This window comes from Trachemys scripta, chromosome 13 (assembly GCF_013100865.1).
Source record: "Trachemys scripta elegans isolate TJP31775 chromosome 13, CAS_Tse_1.0, whole genome shotgun sequence".
NCBI lineage: Eukaryota > Metazoa > Chordata > Testudines > Emydidae > Trachemys > Trachemys scripta.
In genome coordinates this window covers 9,457,354-9,471,416 of record NC_048310.1, presented here as the reverse complement: position 1 = coordinate 9,471,416, position 14,063 = coordinate 9,457,354, and the positions used below count along the sequence as shown (strand labels likewise).

The 14,063-nt window shown below is 41.2% G+C and overlaps 1 protein-coding gene across 2 annotated transcripts in view; it reads left to right on the top strand.

Annotated features, from left to right (window-relative positions):
- The first annotated feature begins 10,744 nt into the window (after positions 1-10,744).
- Positions 10,745-14,063, top strand: part of USP10 (ubiquitin specific peptidase 10) — a 71,969-nt gene continuing 68,650 nt past the window's right edge. For both annotated transcript variants that reach the window (XM_034788173.1, XM_034788175.1), the window contains exon 1: positions 10,745-10,887. In XM_034788173.1, coding sequence (XP_034644064.1) covers positions 10,867-10,887 — 21 coding nt within the window. In that variant the 5' untranslated portion in view covers positions 10,745-10,866. The remainder of the gene's footprint in view (positions 10,888-14,063) is intronic.

Genomic DNA, 14,063 nt, shown 5'->3' with positions numbered 1-14,063 from the left:
GTGGCTGCAACACTGTTCCTCTTGGAAGAATGGGCTTAACATGGGGAAAAGTTGTGGTGGATTCTTGGGATGTCATTTGGGGCACAGATGACTGAACTGGTGGGAGAATCATATATTGGAGTAATATCAAGGGAATTTGACTTATGCCCACCATACTAAAGAAATTTTGACTGCACTTTCACACAAGACTGTTTAAAACAGCACTGGGTTAAAGTGCACCAGCAGGATTAACACAGACTGACTAATGCACAACATGTTTGTGTGCTTTAGAAATCACACCCCTGTAGAGTGCATTATCCATCGTGTACAATCCTTCTGTCATTCCACCTTCCACTGGCAGGGTTGTATCTACTGCAAGTATTTAAATTTACCAACTATCTGGCCAGCCTTCAAGCAGTCACCCAAAGCAGTTTACAAATGGGCCTTTTGTTTGATTTGCAAGAAGTTAAGAACCAGCCATCTCATACAGTCTCTGTAATTTTTATAATAACAATTAATACTAATTCCAGGCCACAGATTACTCTCTCATCCCAACACAAAGAAATTTTTAGACATTTTTGAAACTTTTGTACTTTTTATAACACATTTTGCTAATACCTAGTCTCTAGTTTGTCATATTATGTTATTTACTATTGAAGTTCCTGCCTACAATCGTGGTCCTATTGTTATAGTCAGGAACTCATAATTTGTTGGCTCTTTCAGGCTTTGTGTATAGTCAGTTGTGATGTGATGCAGCTGTTAAAGCAGCATTTACATTCTCAGCATTGTCAGGTCTATAATTGTGACTATTGTAAGGCTTTCACTGGCAGTTCAAATAGTCAGACATGCTGATAAATGCCCTTTTATTGTCACTCGGTGATCCACTGAATGGATATCAAGAGCCTTGATTTAAAGTTCTGCTTTGGTGCTATTGATCCATTTTCTCTAAATCCTTCCGAGTCCCTCTCCATCCACATCTCCATCACTGTGCAACATAACCATGTACTTCAGATCTGCCTTTTTCCTTTTATCCCATGTATAAGGGATGTCCTGCCTACTTTTTGCTACTGGGGTGTATTTGCCTCATTAATGTGAAAATTCTTCTAAGAAAAACTTGTTTGCACTATAAAAGAAAAATCATTTTCAACATCATTTGGAGTTTGGGGAATTTGGGGTCCTCTTTATCCATCGATAGGAATCAATTTTTTTTTTTTAAATTGGAAGTGGCACCTGGTGAATAGCTAGAATGAAAGAAAGGAAACGAATGATGCAGTGTGACACACAAAGATTTGAAGAAAACTGGCTTGAGGTATATAAGTCGTAAAAATCCTCTGGATATCTTTGAGTGTTTCTCTTAAACAATAGAAACTATTAAATTTAACAAGTTACAAAAAGTCCTCTATGTGCAGTAATGATACCTTTTACATTGCATGAGGAAATAGTTATTTTTTAATTGTTCCTAAAAAGAGATAATGGAACGTTTTAGTTAGAACAAACAGATTAGCTGATTTAGGTATATGAAAACTTGTTTGTTGACTGGCTACTCCTACTTCATCTTTGTACAACCCTTTTCATGTGTAAATACACAACAAAGATTCCCCAAGACGCTTCTTTGTTTCTACTAATTGGCTGCTTTTCATATTTTTTGTTTGTTTTAATTGTATATGCTTGTGTGTTACATTCTTGATGTGTTTACAATTTGAAAAATAAAACATGTTAAGAATTTCAGACTTTATTCCTCTTTGTGTGCATTGTTTACACCCTGACTGTTTTTTCTCTTTATTGATAACCAGAAAGGTAGTAATTCTTTTTGTAACTATTTCAGAGGTAGTCTCAACAGTGTGAGCACAAATTTTTTAAATTGGACAAGGTATAGGTGGTAGCTGGTTCTACTGTGGCTCAACTAATTACATTTTGAGGGAGCAGAAGCACACTAATTTGTATCTGGCTAATCCAAACACACCAAAAAATGGTTGATGTTGCCCCCATTTCTCAGCAAAGCATTTGATAGTCAAAACATAGAGGACCCAGTTCCGTTTCTAATGGAGTCAAAAAGAATATTTCACTGAGTTGGATCAAGCCCTCGTGAATCCATAATATAAAACTTAATTGGTTATGCAAAATATAAGCCCAGTATTACAAACTCTTAGTGGGGGGAGTAACCCTTATTCACATAGCACCATGGAAGTCAGGGGCTACTCATGAGAGTACTTGTAGGATCAGATGCTATTTCAGAATATTTTGGGGTGTACTATGCATTATTTACATAAATAATTTACACCTGTCAAAAGAACAGATTATTACTATTTGTAGCTACAGACCCTAATGGGGGGTCAAGACTCCTAATGAAAGTGGTATCTATCTACTTATTTGTATGGCCTACTCGCCTCATGAAATACATATTAGTAGGGTTATTGACCTATGGCACATTGCATTTTAAAGTGATCTGTAAACATAGCTTCTCCATACTGAAATACTTCGGAATAAGACTCTCACTCTATGATGTCCTGGGATCCTTGCTAACGCAAGACGTGTATCTCCCAGGAGGAACATTTCTACATGCAGTGACACTGAATTCACACTTTTTGGTATTTTCATAAACCAAATGGGTATTTTGCCAATCAACCAGAAAGCTTGGTTGAGAATCAGAAGGAGAGTGGAAGAGTGGAAGGTAGAATATTGTGTTGTCAGAAACCTTCTGTGCCCATCGCTTTCACAGACTTCATTTGTGATCTTTGTAAATCACATAACTTCTCCTTGCCTCGGTTTCCCTTCCACAAAAATGGGGATAAGTAACTATTTCTTCTCATTTTGAGAAGGCACCTAATACAAAGTGCTATAGAAGTTCAAGATTTTTATTCAAGCCAGCTATCAAAATGCTCTCTTCCTTTCTTTCCCATACAAATACACCCTGGCATTACCATGTAAAGGAATGAATGTTGGTAACGTCAATATTGGTAATAAAAATGTGTGGGGCACCCTGAGGAAAAGTTACACAAATCACCCCAGGTCAATATATGCTTTTGTTCTTACCTCAAAATCATGCTGCAGCCAATTCCTTTAGTAATTAAACTAAAGGTTTATTAATAAAACAAGAGAGTTATTAAATGGTTAAAGGAATCATATACCTTACAATTGATTTCAGAGTCTGTAGGTCAGGATAATACGCATTGATGGTGAGTCTGCTGGTTTGCAGTAGGTCTCTCTGGATCACCCAAAAGATTGGGGGTCATCAGTCCTTTGGTCACAGCTTCCTTGTTAGAAATCACAGTCCAGAGAAGTGGAGCAGAATGGAAGACCAAGATGTGCTGTCACAGTCTCCTCTTTTATACTTTCAGCCCACGTGCCTGGAAAGTTACTGGCAAAAAGATGGAGTCTTTGATCATGTCTTTACATGCCTCATTGAGTCCTTGGGCAGCCAATGCCTCAGTTTTCTGTGAAACGTCTCCAGGAGGGGTTCACTGGGCAACCTGATTGTCCTTAATGAGACATCAACCAAGCTAGCTGGCAAATCTGTCTTGGGGCATCACCCAAGAAAACATGTTTGAGATACAACCCAGTTGAATATTAATAACTTCATATACAAAGATGGATTTAAACAGAATAATACTTAGCAGCCTATAACTTTTCCATTCATACCTTATAAGGCATACTTTGTACAAGGTTTATCACCATTGTGCAACAATGGTGATACATTAGTGTAAACAGTGTCACACCCCCTTCATGCAGCAGTGGTTGCTCTTTCGATAAAGTGTTCTCATATAAGCAGCTAGAGCAAGACTAAAGGGGACCAGAGGGTGAAGCAGAAACTGAAATCGAGGACAATAATCTCCTGCCTTTTGCCTACTTCAGTCCATTCTGTTCCTACCACTTTGATCAAAAATAGGCAGTCCACACTGTGTAAAGGCTTCCTTTATCCTGTAGACCAGATGCAGTTTCCAGGATTCCCCAGTGGATTTGACATTGTCAGGTGAATGTTGCAGCATCTCGTTGAGCTGGCAATCTTTAGCTGGACGGGACTTCAGGGGGTAGAAAGGTAAATTCACAGAATGGTAAATGCTGACATACCTGCCCCCCCCCCCAGTTTTTAAGATTATGGTGGGCCTAATGATGAAGGGAATTGAGAGGTGCAAGAGAGGCTAGGAGGTTGAGATTGTGACAATGCTAAAATTGACTGTTTTGCACAAGAAGGGGCTTGAATTTAAGCTAAGGTAGGTTGAGATACTAAAGGGATTTCATCAGGAATTCTTTACAGAGAATTAAAACATGAAATAAAGTGACACAAACATCTACATGAGCAACTAACCAATGTTTACAAAAAGCATTAGAGGATCATAGGGAAGAGAAGCTGTACTGAGTCTGTACAATTGCTAAAGCATAGGAGCGGAGCTAGGTCTTGCTGATGAAAATGGATCCATTGTTTGTACTATTTGGAAGTCTTCATGCTGAATGTTAATGAGCATAACAAGCACAGGGTGAGTGGATTTTTTGCATTAACTATTTCGAACAGATAAAAATGGAGAATAAGCAGAATTAAAGGAAGAGAGTTTCTTCCAGCCACTGAAAGTTTCTTTTTTCCAAAGGGTGCTAAAACTGTGGACATGTAACAATAGCATTCATCTCCAAAGCAAGTTTCAAATAAAATGCTGTTGCAAGTCTAAAGAACTCAGTTACATGGTTTCTAAAATAAAACCTGTACTGATTTAAGACATGATAAAACTGAGGGTGTTATTAATGGTTGCAGTTACTGTATCTTTATAGAAACTAACCAATACTCAGTTACTTCAGGAGATATTATATGGGGCTTTCCAATTTTTCACCGTTTCATCTTGTGTAACAAAATGAGAACAGTTTGACAATTGTCTGGGTTTTTTTCCAGTCGATTATTACATAAAAAAACATCTCTTAGCAGGTAACATTTTAAAGTGTCTAAAACCCAGAGTTTCTTATTTCTCTAACTATAAAGGAGATTAAGATATGATGGAGATGAATTAAATTCTTTATTACAGAAGTAAATTTGTGTTTGTAATTAGTGAATATTTGTTTTACTATTTTAGAAAGCTTTGAAAATATCTTTAACTCTACAATGAAGCAAAGGAGAAAAGTATTACCTAAAATATTCATTTTGGACTGTAATGACAGGAAATTGATCAGTACTCTGAAGTATATGAACAGGGCCGGCTCCAGGGTTTTGGCCGCCCCAAGCAGCCAAAAAAAAAAAAAAAAAAAGCCGCGATCTGCAGCATCAATTCGGCGGGAGGTCCTTTGCTCCCAGTGGGAGTGAGGGACCGTCCACCAAATTGCCGCCGAATACCTGGACATGCTGCCCATCTCCGGAGCGGCCGCCCCAAGCACCTGCTTGCCAGGCTAGTGCCTGGAGCCGGCTCTGTATATGAAATAATGTACTCATGAACTAATTATTACTTACCTAACTAGCTTCACATGGAGGTGAAAATGTAACCATAAATGTTCTGTCTCTAGCTGATCTGAAATGACAGTTAAGAGGTATGGTGATGATCATTATATGATGCTTTAGAACCGAAGACTATCATAAGCATAATGGTTGAGAGCCACAAAGGTATTTAGATGCCTAAAACTCATACTTAAATACCTAAATCCCAGTTCTGGCGCCACTGCGATCCACAAAACTCCCACCAAAACATATAAGCACCTGTGTTCCTGCCTCTGGGCATGCACACCAATACCTCCCTCTAGGCATCCTGCTGCCTATTTCCCACCTGAGCCCCAGAGCAATTCACGAACTGGGGGAAGATAGAAAGAGAAGATGGTGAGGAAATATCTGTCATTGAACCAACTTCTGTTGGTGAGAGAGACATGCTTTCAGGCTTACACAGAGCTCTTCTTCAGGGGGAAGATAGGCAGTCATTTGCCTAAGTGGAGTGCAGGGCTCAATCCAGTCGGCATGCTCAGAGGCTTTCTATTGGATTGGGTCCCATTCACAATCTGCCCATTCAACTTTATGACTTCTTTTACCCCAATGGTTAGGGCACTTGTGTGGGATATGGGAGATTCAGGTTCAATTCCCACCTCTCTGCCAGAGGGGGAAAACAAGGATTTGAGCAGGGGATCTCCCACCTCCTGGGAAGGTTCTCTACCACTGAGCTATGGGATATTCTTGGGGTGGGAGAGGCTCCCTCAATCTTCCTATTGAAGCTGTTCCACCGTGGCTCAATAATGAAAGAGTGATTGGAGCAGTGGGACTGGCCTGACTTAGGTGGGGTCTAAAAAGTTAGGTCAACCCAGCTACCTTGCTCAGGGGTGTGAAAAATACACAGGTAGTTAAACCGCCTAATCCCTGCTAAAGACAGCACTAGATTGACAGAAGGATTTTTCTGTCAATTTAGCTACTGCCTGTCAGGGACCCCTCCTGTTGGTGGACGGACCCCTGCTGTCAGCATAGGTACACCTAAGTGGAGAGAAGCCCTAAGTATTTATCCACAATGGAACAGTGATTGGGCAAGAGACAAAGAGAGTGAGGGAGAATGATTGTAGTCTCTAGGCTAGGGCTGGTAGATGGGACACCTTGGGTCCAGTTCCCCTGCTCCAATCCCTCTTCCATTATTGATCCACAATGGAACAGCTTTAACAGGAAGATCAAGGGAACACCACATTAGAATATCACATAGCCCAGTGATTAAAGAACCCTCCCAAGAGGTGGGAGAGACCCCTATTCAAATCCTTTCTCCCCCTCTGGCAGAGAGAGGGGAATTGAATCTGGATCTCCCATATGCCAGGTGAGTACTCTAACCACTGGGCTGAAAGGTATAAGATGGGTTCCAGTGGTATCACCTCCTCGTCTTGCTGTTTTGTGTGGAGCACGGTGGGCTCCTAACTCATTCCTGCAAGAAAACTGTAGGTGCCTAAGCCCGTCTGACTCCAAGTGGCTGGTTTTCATTCACTGGTGGATCACTAAGTTCAGGGCAGGTCTACAATAGAAGGTGCTTTAGACCGCTGTAGCGCATCTGGTGAAGATGCTCTATGCCGACTGGAGAGCGCTCTCCCATCTGCATAATTACTCCACCTCCGTAAGAGGTGGGATCTATGTCGGCAGGAGAGTGTCTCATGCTGACATAGGGCCGGTGTGGACAGCGCTTGGGTCTCTGTAACTTGAGTCGCTCAAGGGGGTGTCTTTTTCATACTCCTGAGCGACATACGTTTGATTGACTTAAGTGTAGACCTGCCTTTAGGCACCTATCTCAGAGAGAGGGGTGAAGCTTAGCACACCCCCTCTGGTTAGCATCTCTGAGACTTTTTGGCTAGTTTAGGTGACTCTGTGCCCAGCACACTGGCTTTTTGTGGGTTGCATTCTTAAGCACCTATTTCTCCCCTATCCCTGTTCATTGTATAGGGAGCCAAGGCACCTAATTTGGTATTGTGGATCTCTGTGTTGTTCCTATGATGTTCTAAGTGCCTAAAAGTTAGGCTCTGTGAGGTTCAGTGTTGCAACACCTAAGTACCTTTGTGGATCCCACCTAACATGGGCATTCTAAATTAGTGAATGGTTAGACTTGGTCTCCATTAGCCTACCAGGAATTGGTATCAGTCACAGTAATCTTCTATACTCTTGCTGTAAGATTTAACCTCTGACTATGGTTTCACAAGGTTTTGAACTGCACACTTCTAGAACACTGCAGGAGTGCCTCTAGTTACAAACATTACTTTTATTATAACTATCCCACTCTTTCCCAAAAAATCAGCTTATTACAATGTTTTAAAGGCCGGAGTTCAGTTCTACCCTGTTTCCCCGAAAATAAGACAGTGTCTTATATTAATTTTTGCTCCCAAAGATGCGCTAGGTCTTATTTTCAGGGGATGTCTTATTTTTCAGAAATGAAAAATGCCTTATTATCGGTGGATGCCTTATTATCGGGGAGGTCTTATTATCGGGGGGATGCCTTATATTACAACGAGAGGCAAAACTGTAAGTAGGCCTTATTTTCGGAGGATGTCTTATTTTCGGGGAAACAGGGTAGGAGTTTCCTTTCATCAATCTCAGCCTAAGGGACTCCTTTGCATCTTGCATCATTTTTTTTAGCCACACCCCAATTTTCTCCCATCAACAACTTTTTTTAATTCATTATCCAAAGTTCAAGTGGGTGGCACCCTACTCTAGAACTCTATACAGTCAGCCTTTTCTTAACAAACGCTAGCAGTTTATCAGGGGCAGTACTCTATGCTGAAGTGAATCATGCCTTCAACTAGATGAGTTTCCTGTGGGTTGTAGTCCATAATTCTCCTTGTAAAGTGAACACCCATTGGTGTTTTATTTTATCATATGTAATGCCCAAAACAATAACAGCTATTTTGTTAAGATTTTAATACTTCTGCTTCTCTCAGTTTGGGAAAGAAGAGCTACACTTCCCAGAAACAAAAGAGGGGGTGGTGGAGACAGGGTGTGTGGCAAGAAAAAGAATACAGAAAAAAAAAAAAACCACAGAACAATTATTCAGTAGGGCCATGTCTACACTGCCACTTATGTTGGCAAACTTATGTTGCTCAGGGGTGTGAAAAAACACCCCCATGAGCAATATAAGTTTTGCCGGCATAAGCGCTCATGTGCACAGTTCTATGTTGGTGGGAGAGCTTCTCTCGCCGACATAGCTACTGCTGCTTGTTTAGGTGGTTTTATTATGTCGACAGGAGAGCTCTCTTTTGTTGGCATAGAGCGGCTACACAAGTGATCTTACAGCGGCACAGCTGCATCAGTACAGCTGTGTCATTGTATGTTTGCTAGTGTAGACATGGCCTAAGAAATTAAGCTGTGAGATTTCCTCGCATTGCAAATGCCAATATGTTAGCAAATGCCTCGAGTGCAACTTCACCTTAAATAGACTGGGGTAAAACCGTGTTACCAAAAGCACAGTGGATGAGGAACACTTTTCATTTGCAGTGACCTTCTTAAAAGAAATCTTTAGCTTAAAGCAAAATCACAAACCTTCCTACGCGTCAGATATTTCCATGCCTGATACCGACTTCTATTCAGGTAAAAAAGGGCAGATTTATTTTTTGATTGGGATTTTTTTTTTAAATTTCAGCTGGAAGAGAATTGGGTGAACTCACTCAAAATTAACAATCTGTACGAAGAAGAAAAACCCAGCATGAATGTCTCCTTTCCCTTCACTACACCCTCCTATATTTTTCTTAGCCCTCTCCTCAACCCCCCTCCAAAAAAAAATCTTTATTGACTTTTCTCTGAAAAACAATCATAGGTTTGATCATAGCAAGACATTCATAGGTTTTTTTGACCATCAGACTCTTAACTCCAGCTGTGCCTTTGTAGGGTACAGTAAGATTTTTTTAAAAGAACAAATATAGAGCAAAATAAACATATCACACTGATGGACTAATTAGTGAAGTATACTATGGACTCTCAACCTGGAGGTTGAAGTATTGCCAACCTCAAGCATTCAAAAAGCATGAATCAGCTCCCTTGACATCATGAAATTGTCTTAAATATTTGAGATATTTTTGTCAAATACAAATTTTGAGTTGTTTTAATTTGCTTTCTGATGTTTGAGGCTTTAGGGTCCCATATTTTCAAACTTTTCTCTGCGACATGAGGTTTAGAAACTTACCTTTCTTTTTATTTTGTTAATAAAGCTGAGATTCTCAAGTAATAACATGACTTTATGAGCTGGGTCTTTAAGCAAAAGATTTTCACGAACTGAAGTGTTGGTAATAGTGGAGGTTGTGACCACCCTGCCTGTCCAATGTTACTAAATTAGCGGAGTATCCCGGCCTGGAAAACATTTAGAAGTGAAGTAGATGATGTGACTCTTTCTGAAACATTTTAAAAGACATTTGTATTTGCGGTCGGGAAGCTTTAGAAATGAATTGTCTGACCAGTAAAGTCAAAGCTAAAAACATTGGTAGGGTGCAGCAGTGGTTGTAATGGTCACATACCAAAGTATAAAGACTTAAATTTCTTGGAGGCAACCTTTTGGATGTACTGCCATTATGAACGCACATTGTGTGTGTTCTTTATTAACACATTGAAGATATATTGCCTCCACCGAGGAACTGATTTTATACCGTGCATAAATGGCTTGTCTACATTGGTAGTCCGTGGTTAATAGAAACATCATCTTTCTGAGTTTTTCCAGCTGGGCAAACAGCTCCCATCACCTGGGTGATACAACTGAATGAAAGGTGGCTGCCGTGAGGTGACACTTCCTGGGACCAGGGCTAGAACTTGAGACCCACAAACATCTTGCCACTGCCAGCAACCTTGCAGAAGGCAGAGTCAGCCTGACCCAAGCAGACGTCTCCCAGCAGTGGAACATGTGACAACTCCAGGGAGAGACAGATCTCCAGTGGCCAGCTGGGACTGTGCACCTGTACCTCAAGGCAGCCCAACTGCAAACATGTATGAAGCTTAAAGGGCAGAGCACCAGCCTTGTTGGCATTAACGTGCACTTGGGATGGGGGGGGGGGGTGTTTGTGAGGCTGTCTTTGTTGCAGCCCAGTTTCACCCCAGAGGGTGGGGGGGACTCTCTGTGTAGCCATCCTGCGCCCCCTCAGAGGCAGACAGATCAGGCTGGATCCCTTACAATCAATGGCCGCCTAGGCCTCTGGGCCGGAGAGAGGCCCAAAGCCCCCTGGCCGTCTCCATCCCTCACCCACTCACACCCCCCCCTCTCCCGCTGGCTCAGCTACTCTGCACGCCCCACCCCTCTCACCCCCCCCCCGGGCTGCGCGCAGGCGCAGAGTCCTTCCCCCTGCCGGCGGGGCGAGCTGCGCGCAGGCGCGCTGGTGACCGCCTGCCCGCCCGCTGGTGTGTGTGCGCGAGAGAGAAGATGGCGGCGGCGGGGGCAGCAGCGTGAGGAGCCGAGCGGACGCCGAGCTCCCCATTGAAGCGGGGGCGCCATGGCCTTAAACAGCGCCCAGGTACGGCTGAGCCCGGGGCCCGCCGGGCGGGGGGTGGCGGGGGAGCCTTGCCCGGCCCGCAGGGGCTCCTGGGCCCCGCCGCCTCGCCGGCCCAGGGGAAGCATGCTGCCCGGGACTAGGCCCAGGGTGATTCTGCAGCCTCATTGAATCTCCTCAGGGGGCCGGCGGGCCCTGCGTCCCCCCGGGGGGGCGGCAGCGCCGCCCTCCCCGCAGCCCCTGATGGGGGGAAGGGATCCTGGCCCTTAATCGCCGGTGGTTTCCCTGCGGGTTGGTGCGGGGAAGGGGCGGCCTCCTGGGTGTCCTTCGCGGGATGTGGAGATTCCTCCTCCCTCCAAGCCTGGGCGGGGGGCGGGGAGGCTGATGGGCTTTTTGGGGCGGAGGGGAAGGGATTCTGTAATGGGAAGGGAATAAGGAGTTTGGGGATTCATTTGGGTTTTCCCCTCTTCCCAAACAAACCTTAGCGCATGATGCTGCAAAGGGCTGAGTAACGAGATTAACATGCGCTGCGATGTGTGTGAAAATCCGTGTGTGTGTGTGTCTGTATGTGTGGGATCAGCCAGCCAAGGTATCAGTGCAGGGAATACAAATCCTGCATTTGGGATGTGTGTGTAATAAACCAGCCAAGATAGCTATGCATGGAATAAAAATCCTGCATTCTTGGGAGCTTTTGCATGAAAGTTAGAACTTGAAGGAAAGTTAGCACATGAGGCTTGATTCTTTGGTCCAATCTCCAGTGTGTAAAAAAAGCAAATGATTGAATGGGACAAGTGGAACATTCATTGCTTTGTGTGTGCAAATTTTGTTCCCAATCAAAGTATTGGGGGATAAATATGCTGCATTGGTAGATGTGTATTTAAAAAAAACCAAAGTTTTATGCTTGATCAGATTAGGCATAATACAAATAATAATATTATGCTGTTTTACTAGTTGAAAAAATATTTTCAGAAAATGAAAGTGTCTAGAACAACGTGATAATGCATTAGTTGTGTGGCATATTTTTCTGAAAGTCATTCATCAAAGTGTTTATATATAGTAAAAGTAGTGCATTAATGGTGATGGCTGTGTTTTTTTTAAGCCAAGAGTATACTTGATCAAAACTACTGAGGTGTACTACTTGTCAGGCTTGATTTTTGAGAGAGCTGTTTTTGTTGACACTTGAGTGCTGGAGGCAGTTAGTTTGTGTGGCCTGTTTGGTTTTAATATTTATAATAAAACGTAATGGTTACAGCGTTTCTTACCTTTAACTTCCACTGTAAGCAGGGAATTAATGGGAATTAATGTAGTTTTGTTTCTCAAGTGAGCAGTATACAACACATACCACACTATACAGAATACAACACATATTTTAATGAAAATTGAGATAAACTCAAAGTTAAGCTTTAAAGTTTTTTGGACTCCCTTCTACCCCATCCCCAAGTGAGTAAAATAAGCAGTATTTTGTGTGATAATTATCCAGGTGCAGTGCAAAAGACAGAAATTCAGATTTTCTTGATGGAGAATGACAGATATTTTTTGTATTGATGATTAGTTCATTAAGTCTCCATCTTTTTTTCTGCAAAGAAAAAGCACACAACTGATAACTTACGTTTATGTTGTAGCAGTTAAAGAGGATTATACATGCATCTTTGCTCTTTTTCTAATACACTTTTCACAGTGAGTATCTTCAAGGCCACTTAACCAACTGTGGGTAGTACTACTGTTAGTGCGACTATACTGTAGATAAGTGAAGCATGTAAGTCTTTACAGGATCAGGACTGAAGTTTGTGTATCCTTCAGAAAATGAACTTGCAAATTTTTTTTAAATCAATCATCTTGGCACTTTACAATTGTCATATGCTGATATTTGTTCACTGTCACTCACATTATTCCTGAAGATAGTCTAGTTTTTTTTAAATTTTTGCTTAAATCTCTATGACCATGTACTGTTATAATCCAGTTCTGCATATTGTTTTTATTCTGGCATCACTGTAGGTGCTGGTGATAGTATTGTAAGAAGGCATGCTTTAAATGCTAAAGTAGGAAGAGAATATTATTTGGGAAAAAATAAATGTATGAATGCATCCTCAGGACTGCAGTTCCCAAAATCTGAAGAGAAAAAGTTCTTTACATACTTGTTTTGTGTGTGGAAATGCAATTTTAGATGTAGATGTGATTTTATTTTTATTTTTTTAAATAATTTTAAGAAGAGACAGTATTAGAGTGAAATGGAGTATGTTTTGATATGACTTGTCTATTAGTATGAGACTATACCACATTGCTAATTTATTAACACATTATGTGCATACCATCATGAAGAGACCCAGTAAAGGTATAAAGCATTTATTTTTCATGTGACTATGAACTAAATTTGTTTATCTTGATTGAGAAATATTTGTCTCCAAGGAAAAGTTATTCTGCTTTTCTATGACTGTTTTGGGAACCATGAAACATGCAGTCTGTTTTCAGCAGAGCAATGTCATCATCCAGAGAGTTTCACTTTAATGGAGTGGAGAAAGCAAATACAGCGGGCTTTAATTCCATGTTTACTGTATTTTTATTTCTGATGAAGTGATAGTACATGACATTTTGAAAGGAGTATCTTGAAATGACAGTTTTGACAATGTGCTGTACAAAATGCATTTCAGAATATCCCAATATAATTCAAATATACTCGTCACTTTTGGCTTTTTATTTAATGAAGCTGTTTCATAATCATTTTAATCAGACACTTAAACACTCCTATCATTCTACTATACTTATGGGTGTGTACTTCTGAGCATATTTAGAATCTGTTAGTTTTTTTTTCCCCTCTCTTCAAAGACAGAACTTGAAATAAACCTGTTGCATCACTGCTTGAGTCCTATTACAGGTATTAAGCTTTGTTTTAACATTAGCTGTGTTTGAAGCTATATTACATTAAGAAAGCTTAAAAAATCCTACTCTTAAAATAAAACCATTTTCATTCTTCAGCAAATGTTGGAAGTTTCTTTATTGGAAGTATTAATACACAGCGCTAATCATGAACACTAGGAACAGTTCCTATTTCTGTTTATTTTCTTTTGTCATTTAGGTGGAATTAGTTGTATGACAAACTTCATGCATAAACCTTGTGAAAACAGATTAAATGTGGAAAGGATTACAAAAGTGGGATGAATCATTTCTTGCTTGTTTGTTCTTTGACAAGATTAATTTAGTGC